This window comes from Trichomycterus rosablanca, chromosome 6 (assembly GCF_030014385.1).
Source record: "Trichomycterus rosablanca isolate fTriRos1 chromosome 6, fTriRos1.hap1, whole genome shotgun sequence".
Classification (NCBI taxonomy): domain Eukaryota; kingdom Metazoa; phylum Chordata; class Actinopteri; order Siluriformes; family Trichomycteridae; genus Trichomycterus; species Trichomycterus rosablanca.
The window spans coordinates 23002506-23022815 of record NC_085993.1 but is presented as its reverse complement, the minus strand read 5'-3'; the positions used below and the strand labels follow the sequence as shown (position 1 = coordinate 23022815).

The 20310-nt window shown below is 39.2% G+C and overlaps 1 protein-coding gene across 1 annotated transcript; it reads left to right on the top strand.

Moving 5' to 3' along the window:
- On the top strand, positions 1 to 18487 carry si:dkey-43k4.5 (potassium voltage-gated channel subfamily S member 2). The gene is made up of 4 exons (XM_062997173.1): positions 1 to 24; positions 7041 to 8017; positions 13612 to 14052; positions 18407 to 18487. The coding sequence occupies exons 2-4, from the start codon at positions 7052 to 7054 to the stop codon at positions 18485 to 18487; spliced, it is 1488 nt and encodes a 495-aa protein (XP_062853243.1). The 5' UTR covers positions 1 to 24; positions 7041 to 7051.
- The last annotated feature ends 1823 nt before the right edge of the window (positions 18488 to 20310 follow it).

Here is a 20310-nt window from a genome sequence, read left to right as displayed (position 1 = left end):
CTACAAGAAGCAAGTGAACACAAGGTAACTTTTCCATCTTTGAGATAGGTAATTTCAATTACTTTAAACCACCGTAATATATATGTGTGTGTGTGTGTGTGATATTTATGTCTGAATTGTCATGATACAACAGACTCCATAAACTGAGTTTGTTTATATCAAGCTTCACTATGCAATTGGGGTACAAAAGTCTTAGACGATAAATTAACATCTTGCCAACTATAATGTAGTGTTTATGCATTACAAATCATAATTACCATACAAAAATGAAGTAAAAATACAATCTTAATTTTTTTAATGAATTGTGGTCATATGTGGTCATATCTAGATAGATAGATAGCAATAATTACAAATATATTAATTACCTACATTTATTAACTTTATTATTATTATTTATTATTATTATTTATTAGGATTTTAACGTCATGTTTTACACATTTTGGTTACATTCATGATATAAATGGTAGTTACTCATTACTCAAGGTTCATCAGTTCACAAGTTAAATGTCAATCAGGGACAATTTTGTATCTCCAATTCACCTCAATTGCATGTCTTTGAACTGTGGGAGGAAACCGGAGCTCCTGAAGGTAACCCACGCCCCACCTGGGGATCGAAACCATTAATTTTATGTGGGAAGCACTGTCGCCTCACAGCAAGAAGGTGCTGGGTTTGATCCCCAGGTGGGGCGGTCTGGGTCCTTTCTGTGTAGAGTTTGCATGTTCTTCCCGTGTCTATTTGGGTTTCCTCCGGGTGCTCTGGTTTCCTCCCACAGTTCAGAGACATGCAAGTGAGGTAAATTGGAGATACAAAATTGTTTATGACTGTGTTCGATATAACCATGTGAACTGATATAATCTTGTGTAATGAGTAACTACCATTTCTGTCATGAATGTAATCAAAGAGTGTGAGACATGACGTTAAAATCTGTATAAAACAAACAAACAATTATTAACTTTATTAACTCTGATGAGATCAAATCTTCATGCTCAAAAGAAAGCCTACTACTTAAAGAAAAATCCAATCCTTTGTACAGCCAGTGACATGATTAGATGTACTTGCTTTTCAGCAGTGACATACAAAAATGTTCATATACAAAAAAAGATTCAACCTTTTACTGAAAGCCTTATTACAACATAATTTGTAGTGATAACAATGTTTTAGACACAGGGAAATCCAAAATAGAAGGATTTTTACTTTAGTCTTAGACTTTTGGTCCACACTGTTAGTCTGAAAAATTGTTCTTTACTTGTTTTATAATATACTGTAATTTATAATACTAGGACAAGACAGTTTCAAACTGTATGGGTGGGGTATGATAGGGGTATGATATGAATGTGTCTTAATACAACCCCAAATCAAAAAAGTGTGGACATTATGGAAAATACAAATTTAGAAAAATGCAGCGTTTCTTACATTGACTCATGTTTTGTCTGGTCAGCTTCATTTCATTTGTTATTATACATTTAATCTTGTATTCCGGGTCTGCAACACCTTTTGAAAAAGGTTGGGACAGTAAACCATTTACCTCATTGTAATATTGCCAGTTCCTCTCACTTAAAAGACATTTTGGCACCGGGGATACCAAGCGATGAAGTGTTTTAAGTGTTATTTTGCAAACAAGTATTAAGGTGTGCAACAGCATGGGTTTGTTGTCATGTTTTTTCTAAACTCTCCACACTTTCTCTACTGGGGACAGGATACCTGTGGAACACACATCAGCCCCACTCATCCTCTCAAAACTACACATTTACACATTTTAGTTAGAAAACCTTAACCACTCCATGCTAACGATTTAAATGACAATAAATCAAGGTTTGGAGAAGCTAGAATTTTCTGATGTTTACAGAACAGAGCTCCTTTTGCACCGAGGACTTAATAAATAAGTTAAGGCTCTTTGGAAGTATACTACTTAAACCATGAATGATGAGAAACCTACATGGTGTCTGGTCTGCAAGTCAATAGCTTGAAAGATGATCAATTTATTGATCTCCCAGATATATTTACACAAAGAGTGATACCTGTAGGTAAAGAAAACATACCACAAAAGAAGGACTTGCTGGGCTTATTTTAAAGAAGTCCACCTTCCACAGATAGAAGCTAATGTTGAGCTGCTTATTGGAGCTAATGTACCAAAGCCAATGGAGCCATGGATGTTATGAATAGCACTTATTACTGATATAGTGTTTTGATTTGGCCAGTAATGCTTTATCTACCTGTTTTTGTGTGTCTGATAGCTTTCTGGAAACTGTATCCTCTAGGGTAGCTTTTTTGAGCTTTGCATTGCTTCCTCTAGTGCTTTAATAGCTTCTATTACATGTACTACCTTTTCATTCACACTTGCATTTTCTTCCACCAGCTCGGCATTGTCAAAAGCTCCTGATAGTGTGTCTGCAATAAGCATTTCTTTGCCAGGAGTGTATTTGACCTGGAGATCATAGCACTTCAACTGTAAAAGCATTCTTTGGAGCCTTGCTGGTGCCTTGCTAAGAGGTTCTGTAAAAATAGTTTTAATAGCTTATGATCTGACTGTACCACAACTTTAATACTGAACACATAGTGACTGAATTTTTTTGCAGCAAACACAACATCAAGTAGTTCCTTTTCAATTTGCGAATTATTTAATTTAACCTCTGTTAAAGCATATGACGCATATGCAGCTGGTCTACGTGCTTCTAATACACCCTTGGATGGATCTGCCTGTAGCACTTTTGGGTCAGAAGGGTTGAAAGTTTTAGTGCAGGAGCCTCTCACAGAGCTCTTTTGCTTTGTCTTTCTCGGGCTGAACTCCTTCAGGCGTTATTACACCGATCAGCCATAACATTAAAACCACCTCCTTGTTTCTACTCACATTGTTCATTTTATCAGCTCCACTTACCATATAGAAGCACTTTGTAGTTCTACAATTATTGACTGTAGTCCATCTGTTTCTCTGTATGCTTTGTTAGCCCACTTTCATGCTGATAGATGAGAGTTTGTCTCTGACTTTTCATCTACAAGGTGGACCAACTAGGTAGGAGTGTCTAATAGATTGGACAGTGAGTGGACACGGTGTTTAAAAACTCCAGCAGCGCAGAAGAACAGGGTGAAAGCAGGCTAAAAAGCATGTAGAAAAATAGATGGACTAAAGTCAGTAATTGTAGAACTACAAAGTGCTTCTATATGGTAAGTGGAGCTGATAACATGGACAGTGAGTGTTGAAACGAGGTTTTAATGTTACGGCTGATCAGTGTATATGGCCTACGTACATTACTGTACCTTGTCTGCATTGCTTTTTACATCATGCTTTTGCTCTCCTCATTACCTTGTGTGCAATCTCTGCATGTTCTTTCTCTTCAGAGGCAGCAATGATTATGTCATTTGCTATAACATAAACACCCAGAATGTCTCTAAAAATGTTACTGTTCTTTAGCTGGCTAATTTTAGACCACATGGAAACCCAGCTTGTAGGTTCTGTAACTGGAGTGATAACATCTGCTTGTTTAAGTTTGATTACTGTTTCTCTTAATTGGTCAATGATTGCCAATGGTATTTTTCTGCGCCCATGTATGGCTGAAGTTGCACTAGGGTCAGTGTGAATGTAATGTTCACCTGGAAACTCCATGAAACACATTAGGATACTGCTTACGAGCTCCACCTTTGTTGCTGGTGAATTCATTTTCATGTCTTCAACACGTCTAATAAGGTTTACTTCTGACATGTCGCTCTCTGTAGTATCAGAGATGCTGTTTGGTTAGTAATTAAGACAACGGCAACTTGCTGCTCAGGTGGCGCAGCGGTAAAAACATGCTGGAACCAGAGCTGGGATCTCGAATTCATCTTATTGAATCTCAGCTCTGCCTGCCGGCTAGTCTGAGCGGCCACATGAACAACGATTGGCCTGTTGTTCAGATATGGGTGGGATTATGCCGGATAGGGTCTCTTTCTCATAACTAATGCAATTACGACCTCTGCTGGCTGATTGATGGTGCCTGCACAGAGATGAGAAAAGAGTGCTCTTAGGGTGTGTCTCTCCGTACACAACGCTGAGCTGCACTGCGCTCATCAAAAGTGTAGGTGATAAGATGCATATGGCATGCTGCCCACATGTCGGAGGGGGCATGGGTTAGCTTTGTTCTCCTCAATCACAGCAGGGATCGGCATTGGTGGAGAGGAAGCATGATGCAATCGCGCAATTGGACACACTAAAAAGGGAGAAAAGGGGAGAAAATGCATAAACAAAAAAAGAAAACAGCAACTTTTTGCTTTAGTGTATTGGCTGGTACATTTCAAGTAGGCACTCACTCACTCACTTTCTTAACTGCTTATCCAATTAGGGTCGCGTTGTTGGAGCCTACCCCAGCTTTTCAATGGGCACAAGGCACATAGTAACACCCTGGACGGGGCGCCAGTCCATCGCAGGGCAGACACACATACACACCCATATATACAGTGTATCACAAAAGTGAGTACACCCCTCACATTTCTGCAGATATTTAAGCATATCTTTTCATGGGACAACACTGACAAAATGACACTTTGACACAATGAAAAGTAGTCTGTGTGCAGCTTATATAACAGTGTAAATTTATTCTTCCCTCAAAATAACTCAATATACAGCCATTAATGTCTAAACCACCGGCAACAAAAGTGAGTACACCCCTAAGAGACTACACCCCTAAATGTCCAAATTGAGCACTGCTTGTCATTTTCCCTCCAAAATGTCATGTGACTCGTTAGTGTTACTAGGTCTCAGGTGTGCATAGGGAGCAGGTGTGTTCAATTTAGTAGTACAGCTCTCACACTCTCTCATACTGGTCACTGAAAGTTCCAACATGGCACCTCATGGCAAAGAACTCTCTGAGGATCTTAAAAGACGAATTGTTGCGCTACAAGAAGATTGCCAACACCCTGAAACTGAGCTGCAGCACAGTGGCCAAGATCATCCAGCGTTTTAAAAGAGCAGGGTCCACTCAGAACAGACCTCGCGTCGGTCGTCCAAAGAAGCTGAGTGCACGTGCTCAGCGTCACATCCAACTGCTGTCTTTGAAAGATAGGCGCAGGAGTGCTGTCAGCATTGCTGCAGAGATTGAAAAGGTGGGGGGTCAGCCTGTCAGTGCTCAGACCATACGCCGCACACTACATCAAATTGATCTGCATGGCTGTCACCCCAGAAGGAAGCCTCTTCTGAAGTCTCTACACAAGAAAGCCCGCAAACAGTTTGCTGAAGACATGTCAACAAAGGACATGGATTACTGGAACCATGTCCTATGGTCTGATGAGACCAAGATTAATTTGTTTGGTTCAGATGGTCTCAAGCATGTGTGGCGGCAATCAGGTGAGGAGTACAAAGATAAGTGTGTCATGCCTACAGTCAAGCATGGTGGTGGGAATGCCATGGTCTGGGGCTGCATGAGTGCAGCAGGTGTTGGGGAGTTACATCTCATTGAGGGACACATGAACTCCAATATGTACTGTGAAATACTGAAGCAGAGCATGATCCACTCCCTCCGGAAACTGGGTCGCAGGGCAGTGTTCCAGCATGATAATGACCCCAAACACACCTCTAAGACGACCACTGCTTTATTGAAGAGGCTGAAGGTAAAGGTGATGGACTGGCCAAGCATGTCTCCAGACCTAAACCCAATAGAACATCTTTGGGGCATCCTCAAGCGGAAGGTGGAGGAGCGCAAAGTCTCGAATATCCGCCAGCTCCGTGATGTCGTCATGGAGGAGTGGAAAAGCATTCCAGTGGCAACCTGTGAAGCTCTGGTAAACTCCATGCCCAGGAGAGTTAAGGCAGTTCTGGGAAATAATGGTGGCCACACAAAATATTGACACTTCAGGAACTTTCACTAAGGGGTGTACTCACTTTTGTTGCCGGTGGTTTAGACATTAATGGCTGTATATTGAGTTATTTTGAGGGAAGAATAAATTTACACTGTTATATAAGCTGCACACAGACTACTTTTCATTGTGTCAAAGTGTCATTTTGTCAGTGTTGTCCCATGAAAAGATATACTTAAATATCTGCAGAAATGTGAGGGGTGTACTCACTTTTGTGATACACTGTAAGACCTAAATTTTTTGCAATCTTGCACTAAGAAACCAAACCATGACCAATCCTTGCTTGCAAAGACTAAGCCTTTGGTGGATGTTCCCTGTTACCAGTTAAACTGCTAATTGTGGAACCCTCCAGAACAGTGTTACTTACATAACCTTGGTTTGCCTCTGTTAAAACTGTAATTTGTTAAATTACTTGACGAGTGTGACTGTAATGTTTGCAACACTTAAAAAGTTGTAAATTTTTATTGCATTTTTAACAATTGTCCCAACTTTTCTATAAATAGGGTTTGTATATATCTCGAAGAAGTAACTACAGCACTAAAACCATTCTTCTTTGCAGAACTGTGTTCATTTTGCTACACTGGAGGGTTTCGAGCATGACCTGTCTCTAAGCTTTAGGCCATGGACAATCTCCTTTAGGATTTTCTGATAAAAAGACGAATTCATTAAGTGGTTCAATCAATTATGACAAGCCGTATAAAACCTGCAGCCCTAGAGCATCACACTACCACCACCATATTTAACTGTTCATATGATGTTCTTACGGTGGAATGCACTTCACCATACACTGGATGTAGCATGACCCATGTCTTCCCAAAGTGCCACCTTTGACTCAACAGTTTACAAAATACTACACAAATACTATGCAACTATGCATTTGGGGGTCATCTGGATATTTTTTGGCAAACACAAGATGTGCGTTTGTGTTGTTTTTGGTCAGCAGTATTCTGTGGCTTGCAACTCTCCAAGTGAATGCTAGTTTTGCCCAGTGTCTTTCTTATTGTAGCCTTATGTACATTGACTTTAACTGAGGCAAGATAGCCTTGCAGTTCTTTAGATGTTCATCTGGGTTCTTTTGTGGCCTCCTGAATGGGCGTGACTAGTGAAATTCTAACTTTATTGAATTTGGTTAACTGGTTAACTGGTTGTTAATATATGTATATATCAGATTGCTAAATGTATTATGGCCTTAAACATTGTGTTTTTTCTTTTGCAGAGAAGTACAGTATGACAAAGGAAGATTTTTTTGGCTTGGGCCAGAATACAGAGGATCACATGGTGAACATCAACGTGGGTGGTCTGAAGCACAGTTTTTGTTCCAGCACTCTCCAAAAATTTCCAGACACACGCCTATGCCGCCTTCTGTCCTGTGAAACTGTGGAATCTATTCTACAGATCTGCGATGACTATGACATTCAAGAGAAGGAGTTTTACTTTGACCGGAACCCTAACCTCTTTCCTTACGTCTTCCATTTCTATAAAACTGGAAAATTGCACATCATGGAAGAGCTGTGCATCTTTTCCTTTTGCCAGGAAATAGAGTACTGGGGGATAAATGAATTCTTTCTTGACAGCTGTTGTAATTATCTTTTCCACGATCGAAAGCTGGAGAGACATCACAAGTCCTGGGATGAGGAGAGTGATGTGAGTAGTGTGGACACTTCTGTGGATGAGATATCTGACCTTAACAAGGATATTCAACATTTCCAAGATATGCATTGCGGTAATGCTCGGAAGTGCCTATGGTTGACCCTGGAAAATCCTGGATATTCCATTCCAAGCAAGCTCTTCAGCCTGCTTTCAATAAGTGTTGTCCTAATTTCAATTGCCACCATGTGCATCAACAGTATGCCAGAGTACCAGAAATTTGATGAGGATGGTCAGCAAATTGAAGACTCAACAATGCAAGCCTTGGAAGTTTTTTGTATCTGTTGGTTCACTTTTGAAGTTGTGACACGAATGATCCTTGCTCCAAACCGTAAAAAGTTTTTTCTTCACCCACTAAATATGATCGACATAGTCTCAGTATTGCCGATCTACATCACTCTTGTCTTTGACCTGCTTGCTGGTGGTGAATCTGAGCTGGGAAACATAGGAAAAATAGTCCAAGTTCTTAGACTTATGAGAATCTTTAGGGTGCTAAAGCTGGCCAGACACTCAACAGGTCTGAGGTCACTAGGTGCTACATTACGGGTAATTTTTTGCTATTAATATTGTCAATATAAAGAATTAAATAAAATGTGCTACTTTTTAACAATTATACATATACGCTGCCTTAAACTAATGGCACACACATACACTAAAGGGCCAAAGATATGTGAACACTTGACTATAAGACAAACAGTATGACTATAAACCTGGCCTGAAATAGAAATCTTGGGGTTAGGGGCCTTGTTAGTGGGCGGTCCGGGTCCTTTCTGTGCAGAGTTTGCATGTTCTCCCCATGTCTGCGTGGCTTTCCTTTGGAAGCTCTGGTTTTCTTCCCACAGTCCAAAAACATGCAGTCAAGTTAATTGGAGACACTGAATTGCCCTATAGGTGAATGGGTGTGAGTGTATGCGTGTCTGCCCTGTGATGGACTGTTGCCATGTCCAGGGTGTTACTGTGTGCCTTGCAAAAGCTGGGATAGCCACCCCATCCCACCCCACCCCCGAGACCCTAATTGGATAAGCAGTTAAGAAAGTGAGTGAGTGAATGAGTATTAGCACCTAAACCTACTAATTAAAAGGTGTCCACATACTTTTCATGCTTACATTAAAACCATTGATTATTTACAGTCCTGTGTACAAATATGTGCAGCCCTTTAATTTATTTATTTATTTTCATTTAGCAGCTTTTTCCCTCAGTCAGCTGATAAAATAAAAACATAAAATAAAACCTAATATTTTTTTAAATAAAAACATAATAATGCAAAAATAAAAATGCAAAAATAAAATAATGCAAGGTACCAGGTGAGTCAAAATTATGTTAACACTTGAATGGCGGAAACCATTTATTGACAAAACATACTTCATATGTGTAAGATGATTTACAGTAGTGGTGTGCGATACTGCAAAATTTGGTATCGATCCGATACCAAGTAAATACAGGGCCAGTATCGCCGATATCAATCTGATACCGATACTTTTTAATGATTAAGGTAAAGAAAAGAGCTTTCATTCACCAAAATGCGGAATAAGAGCCGCACTGCGCATGCTTCGATTCATGTGCATAAGGTGCGTCTGTACTTTATGTACGTATAGTTTACACTGTTATTTCCATAAAATTGCCCCTATTATTGTATCTGCAAAGCAAAGTATTCAAAAACTTACAATCTTCCAATGCCTACCAATGTACCAATGTACCAATGTACCAATGTCTGTTAGGATTTAACAACATAAAGTGACGGTACCACAACAAAACACAGCAGCGCAGGAGGGGAGGAGCGAGGTAAGCATGTAAGATGTGAGAGGAGCAAGTCTGTACACACATGGTGTTTACTTTCTGATGAAACAGGGGAAACTTGCTGAGTGTAGCAGAGAAAAAGTAAAACTAAAATATCGATCCCATCACACTAGTATCGATCCGATACCAATACCAACATTGGTATCAATTATATCGATATTTGGATTGATCCGCCCACCACTAATTTACAGGACAGTCTCAACCTGTTCACCATCATGTACAACACACAAAACCCAGCGAGCAAAAGTACCATCACACATTTCACAGGGAATAGATTCATTAGTGTTACCATAATTTTGACTCACCCGGTACTTTATAACTATATATGTTATTTGCGTGTTTGTACCACCTGGTATTTTTTTTACTTTTTTGATGCATTTAATATATTTTTATATAAAAAGGGATTTGTATGTTTATGTAATGCATGCCATGTATTTAAAAGCTGATTTAAAGGGGAAATGTATTAAATGTTTAAAGAAATGCAGGCAGCGGTAAAAACACACGCTGGAACCAGAGCTGGGATCTCTAATACATCGTATCGAGTCTCAGCTCTGCCTGCTGGCTGGGCTGAGCGGCCACATGAACAACGATTGGCCTGTTGTTCATATAGGGGTGGGATATTAAAACCTGAAAAGGACTCTCATGCAGTTACAGTAACTAATGCAGTTACAACCTCTGCTAGCTAATTGATGGCGCCTACCCTGCACAGAGACGGGAAAAGAGTGCTGTCAGGGTGTGTCTCTCCGTACACAGTGCTGATCCACATTGCACTCGTCAAAGTGTAGGTCACAAAATGCATACGGCTGCTGCCCACGTGTCGGAGGGGGCGTGGGTTAGCTTCGTTCTCCTCAATCAGAGCGGGGATTGGCATTGGTGGAGAGGAAGTATGACACAATCGGGCAATTGGACGCGCTAAAAGGGAGAAAAAGGAGAGAAAATGCATAAACAAAAAGAACAACTTTTTATATAGATGATGGAATTTGGTGAGTCAGAAATATACAGACAGCATTGAAACATTTGATTTTAAATGAATATAATTGTCTTTTTGGCCAGCTGACAGAGGAGCCATGAAATATGGTGACTCACTGATGTATTAAAGACTTGAACTGTATTGTAAAGTGCTGCGATGGAAGTCTATGGAAAGAGCCAAAACCCACAGTTGAACTATTCCTGCTGCATAACCCAACTGCGCTTGAGCACAATCTCAGAGCACAATCTTCTTTTTTGATAGAGAGATAAAATCATGGTTCCATCAGTTATGACAAGCCATATAGATGCTGCAGCCCCAGATCCTTACCATCACCATATTTGACTGTTCTTATGTTGGAATTCAGGGTCAGGGTTCTGTGCTGGTCACTGGAGTTTCTTTAAACCAAGCTTTTCTTCATCTATTTATAGACGTTGCTTTGTACACAGTCATGCTGAAGGAGAACATGGCCCTACCTAAAGTGTTGCTGCACAGTTGGAAGCATATAATTTCCATTATATAATCGATTTATTATACCTGTTAGCAATCGTTGGTACTGAAGCACATGAAGTCAATTAATAAAAGGGGTGTCCCAATACTTTTGTCCATATATTGTTATGGTTTTAACATGTTTTAACTAATTAAGATTTTTTTCTGATATGATTGTATTCACGAGGGATCTTCAGAAAGTTTCTGCACTTTTATATTTTTGTTGTAAACGATGAGGGCGGGAGGAGTAGTAATTGGTCGTGTCTGAGAGACTGAGAGAGAGCTTATAGTCCAGGTTTTGCGTCATCTGATTTCCACCTTTTTGGACCGCTCAAAGAAGCTTTAAGGGGAAGAAGATTTTCATGTGATGATGATGTGAAAGCAGCGGTGCATCAGTGGCTACACTCTTAAACAAAAAATTTTTGCTGATGGCATTAAAAAGTTGGTACAACACTGGAAAAAAAGCATTAGAAAGTGACTATGAAAAGTAAATTTATGTAATTTGTTTTTGAAATCCTTAATACATAGAGTTTAAAAAAGTGCAGAAGAACATATTTTATCAGTGATTATAAGGGTTTTTTGAATGTTACTGTTACATAGGCCAGGTTATGGTCTGTTAAAATATATAAGCCATACTTCAACCTTTCCTCAAGTATTTTATCAGATTAGATTAGCACTTTTACTTAAGTAAAGAACTTGTGTGGCCGCTCAGGTGGCGCAGTGGTAAAACACGCTAGCACACCAGAGCTGGAATCTCGAATACATCATATCGAATCTCAGCTCTGCCATCTGGTTGAGCGGGTATTAAGCAGGATAGGGACTTCTCGTAACTGGTGCGACTACGACCTCTGCTGGCTGATTGCTGCCCACATGTCGGAGAGGGCGTGGGATCGCTTCGTTATCCTCAAATCAGAGCGGGGGTCAGCATTAGTGGAGAGGAAGTGTGACGCAATCGGGCAATTGGACGCGCTAAAAAGTCGGGAGAAAAAAAGAGTGAAAATGCATAAACAAAAATATATTAAACAAAGAAAGAACTTGTGTACTTCTGCCAACTCTTAAGGTGGCAAATCTGGAGCAGGGGCTTCTTTGTTGCACAACAGGCTCCAGGACTAAGGCGATATAAAGCTAGTGACACATGTTCCATCAGATACGAATTGATGTCAGATCTGTTTTTAGTGGTTTTGGATTTTAATCTAATGATCCACACAATGTATGCAGTCTTTTTTTCCCCCTGACCGTTGTAGAGACCAATGTACTTATGTACTTTATAATTATTGACAAATGTTTGTATGGATCATTGGATATAAAGTTGCTTGGAGTTTCCTTCAAGTGACTTTCCCAACTTTTACTGAAATGTGCTAGGCTTAGACTGTAGTCAGTCATTAATTAGTAATGAATAATAAATTACAATGCCATATACATTATAGAGCTTTCTTCACTAACAAATTACAACTCCGAGTCACTGTAGACAGTACAACCTAAAGTATCTCATGTTTTGTCTGGTCAGCTTTGTTTCATTTTAAACAGGTGATGTCAAGAGGTGATTGTAATCATGAATTTGTACAAAAGCAGTATTCATGAAGGTTTTTGAGTAGCAAAGATGGGCAGAGGATCTCCAGTTTGTCAAAAAAATATGTTTATCTTTAAAAACAATGTTACTCAGAGATTTAAAGGGATTTGCATATTTCTCTTTCTACAGTGCATACTATCATTAAACTATTCAGTTTATTTTAAGGAATTTCTAAAGAAGAACATCTAAAGGTCAAGGGTGCAAACCTTAGCTGAACAACCATGAGCTTGGATCCTTCGGATGGCACTGCATCAAGAGCCGTCACTCATCAATAGCTGATATAACCACATGGGCAAGGGATTCCTTTGGCAAACCTTTGTCAAGCACAGCAATATAGAATTACCTTAACAATGCGACTTAAAACTTTACTGTGCAAAAAACAAGCCCTATGTTAACCATGTCCAGAAGTGGCATTGAGTTCTGTGGGCTCAAATGCATCTGAAATGGACCATCATATGGTGGATATGTGTATTGTGGTCAGATGAATCAGTATATACGAATTAGTATCTTTTTTTAAAGAAATTGACATAAAGTGTCAAAAAGACCCACCCAGACTGTTAATACCAACAAGTCCAAAAGTGTGTTAGTGAACCTGGCAAATGTAATTTACACTTTTGTGATGACAGCATTAATGCAGAAAAGTACATTAAGATTTTAGAGGAACACATGATGCTCTCAAGATGATTTTTTTCAGGGATGTACATTAATTTTTCAGCAAGACAATGCAAAACCACACACTGCACACATTACAAAGGCATGGCTTCAGAAGAAAAGGGTACAGGAATTGGACTGGTCTGTTTGCAGTCCTGACTTAAAACAAAATATGTGACCTTGACAACTCTGTACTGTTGCACACCCTAATATATGTTTGCAGGACAAACGAACAAATGGATAACACATAAAACACCTCATTGCTTGATATCCTCAGTGCCAAAATGTATTTTAAGTGCTATGGGGAATGACAACCTTACAAAGTGGTAAATGCTTTACCATGCCAACTTCTTTTGTTTGTTTTTTGGGTTTTTTGTTTTTGCATTTTCCATACTGTGCCAACTTTTATTATTTAGGGTTGTAATAATCTATGTTGTATGTATATTTTTTGTCCCAGCAGATTTTGTCATATTGTCATATTTCTTAAAACACACAATTAACAAAGAAGTGTCTTCCATTTTTTCAGTAAAAAGAAAAGCTTCAAAAATCATTAAAATACAGAGTGCAAGAAAACATGTCCTTAACAAGTGTATGTAAATTTATGACCTTAGTTGAAATATAGTAATACTACTTACTGTCTTTTCTTGTTTTTGTGTATTATTGTAGCACAGTTATAGAGAGGTGGGCATCCTACTTCTGTACCTGGCCGTAGGTGTGTCTGTCTTTGCTGGTGTGGCTTACACTGCAGAGTATGAGGAGGATGTTGGTTTGGACACCATTCCTGCCTGCTGGTGGTGGGGTACAGTTAGCATGACTACAGTCGGTTATGGAGATGTTGTACCTGTAACAGTTGCAGGAAAGCTAGCGGCTTCTGGCTGCATCCTGGGTGGTACACTAGTAGTAGCCTTACCCATCACAATTATCTTTAACAAGTTCTCACATTTCTACCGCAAACAGAAGGCTTTGGAGGCTTCAGTAAGAAACACCAACAAGGAATCTAAACCAAACTGTCAGCAGGGTGAGGGAGAAGACAAATCTGAAGTTGATAGTCCGTGTTTGGAGAAGGAGGAAGAAGTAGAGGATACATTTGGAGGCAATAAAAGAGGGGTAGTAAACTACTGCTATGTGCATAATTTGCTTTCAGCATCTTCAACACATTATGATATAGATGCAACATTTGCAAAAAAACATTGATTTTCATTTTCATTCACCTTTATCAATCATTATCCATTGCATCTAACAGTAAAACATCACTGTGTATGTTTGTATTGTGTTGTATTGTACTGTATTGTACTGTATTGTATTGCATCGCATTGTATTATATTGCATTATATTGCATTGCATTCGAACTAAACATACAGTTGCAAAAAAGTTTTAAATCTTAAAGATTTAAGCAATTTTTGAAATGTGGTATGAATCTTCATCCGTAATAATTACAACACCACCACAACAAACAATACTATTACTTACCTGAAACAAATAACAAAGAAATATTTTACAATTCATGTCTAAATTTTAAAACATTGATTAATTATTCACAGTTCAGGCTAAAATAGTATGTGATTATTGGTATTTAATTAATTAGTAGAACCCCTTTTCAAGAACAATAATGTTTTCTGTAGCTGCTTATCTAACTTGTACAACAATGAGGAAGAACCTTAGACTATTCTGGGATATACTGCATTGAATTCCATGAATCTTTACAATCTGTCCTTGCTTTTTTTTTTTATTCAACATCGTTTTGGCATGTTATCCATTTTATATTGTGCGTCAGGTAATAAATTGCTACCCTGACATACTCCTGTAAAATATATTAATACAGTTTTAAATATATTGTTTCATTAATGACTGCAGCTGTCAAGCTCTTGAGTCAATAAAACAGCCAAAACCATTATACACCCTCTACCATACTTCACAATTTTGGTAATGATGTTTTGTTGTTAGTGTGTAGTACTTATTGCCAAACCATCCATAGCTTCCAAATTTAGTTATTTGTAGCATTTTACAGTGCATTTAACATTGTGTACTGCAATGCAGTGAAATAAAACAATGTTGCAGGAGTATTGGCATGGGCTTGTACATATTTTGAGCCCTTAAAATGGGATCACTGTCCAAACAAGTTGGAAAGCTCTGCCAGAGAACATTGTCCCAGAATCACTGTTAGTGATTAAATAATTAAGAGTTAAATAGAGTTAAATAATGAAGTTTGAGAAAAGCACCCAATTTTCTACAATGAAGTGCTTTTCCTCTAGTGGACACATGAAAGAAGTTGCTTAGTACTACACACCAAACTCCTAATAATAACGACAGAACCTAATTTTATTCCAGTTATACAAACAGTGTTTTACTGCTTAACTTTATGGTATTTTGAATTTAATGACTGCAATACACTTCAAGAAGTTGGGACAGAGGCACAATACAAGTGAAAATTTTATATAATAGCCAAATTATACCATTTTGAACAGGTGAATTGGCAAATTCACCTATTTACTAGGTAAATTGGTTACTAGTTGAGGAAATCAAGGTTGAATGTAAAAGGAAATCCACCAAAGGCTCAGTATTTGCAAGTAATAATGGGCCATGGCTCACCATTTTATACCAAAGTTCATGAGAGAATCCTTTTTCAGTTAAAAACAAAGCATTTCTCAATGCAAAACAAATCAATATTTTGTTGTCTACTGTACACAATATTGTAAAAAATTCAGGGAATCTGGAAAAGTCTGTATAGGGCAAGAACTGAAATTACCGTTGAATGTACATGACCTTCAAGCCCTCAGACAGTATTGCATTGGAAACTGTCGTGTTAATATAAATATAGCCATAGTACATATAGTACAGAGTATAAATATAGCCATACGATATATATAGCCAAGTACTCAGGTGTACTTCAGAAAATCGTTGTCACTTAACACAGTACACTGCTGCATCAAGAAATGCAAGCTTGTTGGTCCCAAGCTAATTTCAGATGAATAGGAAAACAGCGTAAACATTTGATGTGGTTAGATAAATCAACGTTTTAGCTTCAGGCCTCATCCTGCATGTGCTACAACAACATGGCTTCATAGTCACAGAGTGTGTGTGCTTGACCAGCTTGCTTGCAGTCCAGATCTGTCTTCTATTGAAAATGTATGGTACATCATGAAGAGAAGAATCAGACAGTGGCGATCGTAGAGAGAAAAATTCTCTTTGCAAAAACTGCAACAATTAGAGTTCCCAAACCATTACAAATTCTTATTAATAGGAAACTTTTTTGAGTATGTTGCAGGCATCAAATTCTACATTTGTTTATATTTTCAAAATACAATGTAGTTGATAAGTGAAAACACTGGAAATCTTTTTTATTGTTTTTTCTTTTACTTTTGTCATTTAAATACAGATTCAAGAGAATTAACAAATCACAGATTGTTCTTTTTACTACATTTTACAAAATGCCCTAACTCTTCTGGAAATGGGGTTTGTAGATCATTTATCACAATTAGTATTCAGAAATTATGTGGCTTTTCAACTGTGTGATTCTTTTTCTTTATCTGGATGAAGATCACAACACATTTTTATACTGCACATACACAGATCAGCCATAACATTAAAACCACCTCCTTGTTTCTACACTCACTGTCCATTTTATCAGCTCCACTTACTATATAGAAGCAAGGACGGATTAAGGATAGACTGGGCCCCTGGGCAAGGGCCCTCTAATGGTATGCCCTGCTCTTCTCTAGGGCCCCCTGGTAGGGGCTCTCATAACCAGGGCCCTCTAAAAATATGCCCCCCTCTTTCCTAGGACCCCTAATAGCCAGAAGTCGAAGTCAGAGCAGTGCCACAACGCCTCATCCATTTTCATAAGGGGCCCAAAAGCATGGCTAGGGCCCAAAAGCATGACTAGGGCCCCCAAAAGCATGGCTAGGGCCCAAAAGCATGGCTAGGGGCCCCAAAAGCATGGCTAGGGCCCCCAAGAGGCCCTGGGGTCAAAGTCCCTAATAGTCAGAGGATCCTTAAAATGGAGGGCCCTCGGAAATAAAAATATATTGTATCATAAATGTTGATAGGCATCGCAAAATGTTTTGGGCCAGGGGTCCCCGGGGCCCCCTGACCTCAAGGGCCCCTGGGCGCTGGCCCCACTGGCCCGGTCAGTAATCCAGCCATGTATAGAAGCACTTTGTAGTTCTACAATTACTGACTGTAATCCATCTGTTTCTCTACATATCTTTTTAACCTGCTTTTACCCTGTTCTTCAATGGTCAGGACCCCCACAGGGCCACTACGGAGTAGGTATTATTTGGGAGGTGGATCATTCTCAGCACTGCAGTGACACTGACATGGTGGTGGTGTGTTAGTGTGTGTTGTGCTGGTATGAGTGGATCAGACACAGCAGCGCTGCTGGAGTTTTTAAATACCGTGTCCACTCACTGTCCACTCTATTAGACACTCCTACCTAGTTGGTCCACCTTGTAGATGTAAAGTCAGAGGCGATCGCTCATCTATTGCTGCTGTTTGAGTTGGTCATCTTCTAGACCTTCATCAGTGGTCACAGGACGCTGCCCACGGGGCAATGTTGGCTGGATGTTTTTGGTTGGTGGACTATTATCAGTCCAGCAGTGACAGTGAGGTGTTTAAAAACTCCATCAGCGCTGCTGTGTCTTATCCACTCATACCAGCACAACACACACTAACACACCACCATGTCAGTGTCACTGCAGATCCAAGAATGATCCACCACCTAAATAATACCTACTCTGTAGTGGTCCTGTGAGAGTCCTGACCATTGAAAAACAGCATGAAAGGAGGCTAACAAAATATTCAGAGAAACAGATGGACTACAGTCAGTAATAGTAGAACTACAAAGTGATTCTAGATGGTAAGTGGGGCCGATAAAATGGACAGTGAGTGTAGAAACAAGAAGGTGGTTTTAATGTTATGCCTCATAACATTATGACCAATAATTAAACAGAACTCACAGACTTTTAATGCTAATGCATGTTAATGTTTGCATTACTATTTTGGAATAAGAATAATAAAGAAAACACAATACTATGCTGCTATTTTTGTGCTTGAATTTTGAGCTTTATTGCTATTAAAATGTTCACTGTCAATGCATTACCTCATCCATTTTTTGTGTCTTTGATTGCCCATATTTTCTGTCCTGTAACGTGTATTCAGATTTAAGTTCCTAATTTGTTATTCTATACCTCATGCAATACCAAAATAAATTATATTATCTTTAAATATCAAGCTCTGCTATTTTGTATATACAATCACATTTGTTAGAATAAGAATAAATTAATAATTAATGAATAACAATTAAATATGGCTACAAATGTATTACTTTATTTGTTTATATTTGTATTTCTCTATGCATTCACTTTATTGTTTAATATCCAAAATATTTTTGTTATACAAAAATGTTCATGAATTTTTTTTTTAATTTTATTTATGCATTTTCTCCTTTTCTCTCCCAATTTAGCATAGCCCATTAGTCTTCCACTGCTGGGGACCCCGGTCGTGTCCAAGGAGGGTACATTTGCCTGACATACGCTCCCTCTGATGTGTCCACTGACTCCTTCTTATTCGCCTGTACGCCAGTGGATTTGCGTGTGAGGCTAGTTTTGCGCACAGAGAGTCACGCGCTGATCTCTGTTTCTCCACTTCTGTACAGACACCTCAGCCTTCTAACCAGGGTTGTTACACCTTGTCAAAGACCCCTTTTTTTGTCTGGTCTTTTCCCACCCAGCAGACTAGTGGCCAATTTTGTCTGCTGCAGGCACTGCCAATTGTGCCTGCTAGGGCAGGTAACTTAAAACATTACTGTGGAAAAAAGAAGCCTTATGTCAACCATGTCCAGAGGCAGCGTCAACATGTATTGTGGTCAGATGAATTTGTATTTTATCTTTTTTGCAAGAAATGGACACTATGTACTACGGAGCAAAGACAAAAAGGACCATCCAGACTGCTTTCAGCAACAAGTCCTAAAGGTCTGTCATGGTATGGGGCTGTGTCAGTGTCCTTGGCAAAGATAATTTATACTTCTGTGATGGGAGCATTAATGTATTGAGATTTTAGAGCAACATCTGCTGGCTACAAGATCTTTTCCAGGGATGTCCATGCATTTTTCAACAAGACAATGCAAAACCACATTACAAAGGCATGGCTGCAGAAGAAGAGGGTACGGGAATTGAACTGACCTGCCTGCAGTCCTGACCTGTCCCCAATAGAAAATGTTGGAAACATTTTGAAATGAAAAATGATACATTGAAAACCCTGTACTGTTGCACATCTTAAGACATGTTTGCAGAAAGAATAGGACAAAATAACACACTTAATTGCTTGTAATGGTGACATTACAAAATAATAAATGCTTTACTGTCCCAACTTCCTTTTGGAATGTGTTGCAGGCCTGAAATGCAAGAATGGATGTTTATTAACAGACAAAACATGAAGTTCATACAGTCTGCAATAAATAAAAAATCAATGCAATGTTTTTATTTGCATTTTTCATACTGTCCCAACTGATTTGGGGTTGTAATATACACTGATCAGCCATAACATTAAAACCACCTCCTTGTTTCTACACTCACTGTCCATTTTATCAGCTCCACTTACCATATAGAAGCACTTTGTAGCTCCACAATTACTGACTATAGTCCATCTATTTCTCTGCATGCTTTGTTAACCTGTTTTTACTCTTCAATGGTCAGGACCCCCACAGGACCACCACAGAGTAGGTATTATTTAGTTGGTGTATCATTCTCAGCACTGCAGTGACACTGACATGGTGGTGGTGTGTTAGTGTGTGTTGTGCTGGTATGAGTGGATCAGACACAGCAGCGCTGCTGGAGTTTTTAAATACCGTGTCCACTCACTGCCCACTCTATCAGACACTCCTAGTTGGTCCACCTTGTAGATGTAAAATCAGAGGCAATCGCTCATATATTGCTGCTGTTTGAGTTGGTCATCTTCTAGACCTTCATCAGTGGTCACAGGACGCTGCCCACGGGGCACTGCTGGCTGGATATTTTTGGTTGGTGGACTATTCTCAGTCCAGCAGTGACAATGAGGTGTTTAAAAACTCCAGCAGCACTGCTGTGTCTTATCCACTCATACCAGCACAACACACACTAACACACCACCACCATGTCAGTGTCACTGCAGTGCTGAGAATGATTCCCCCACCCAAATAATACATGCTCTGTGGTGGTCCTGTGGGGGTCCTGACCATTGAGGAACAGCATGAAAGGGGGCTAACAAAGCATGCAGAGAAATAGATGGACTACAGTCAGTAATTGTAGAACTACAAAGTGCTTCTATATGGTAAGTGGAGCTGATAAAATGGACAGTGTGTAGAAACAAGGATATGGTTTTAATGTTATG

What these genes read in the sequence shown, in the direction of transcription:
- si:dkey-43k4.5 (XM_062997173.1), top strand. Translation starts at nt 7,052, where the DNA reads ATGACAAAGGAAGATTTTTTTGGCTTGGGCCAGAATACAGAGGATCAC. An exon ending in CACTAGGTGCTACATTACGG is followed by an intron (nt 8,018 to 13,611) that starts GTAATTTTTTGC and finishes GTATTATTGTAG; the next exon opens with CACAGTTATAGAGAGGTGGG. An exon ending in TTGGAGGCAATAAAAGAGGG is followed by an intron (nt 14,053 to 18,406) that starts GTAGTAAACTAC and finishes CTCCCAATTTAG; the next exon opens with CATAGCCCATTAGTCTTCCA.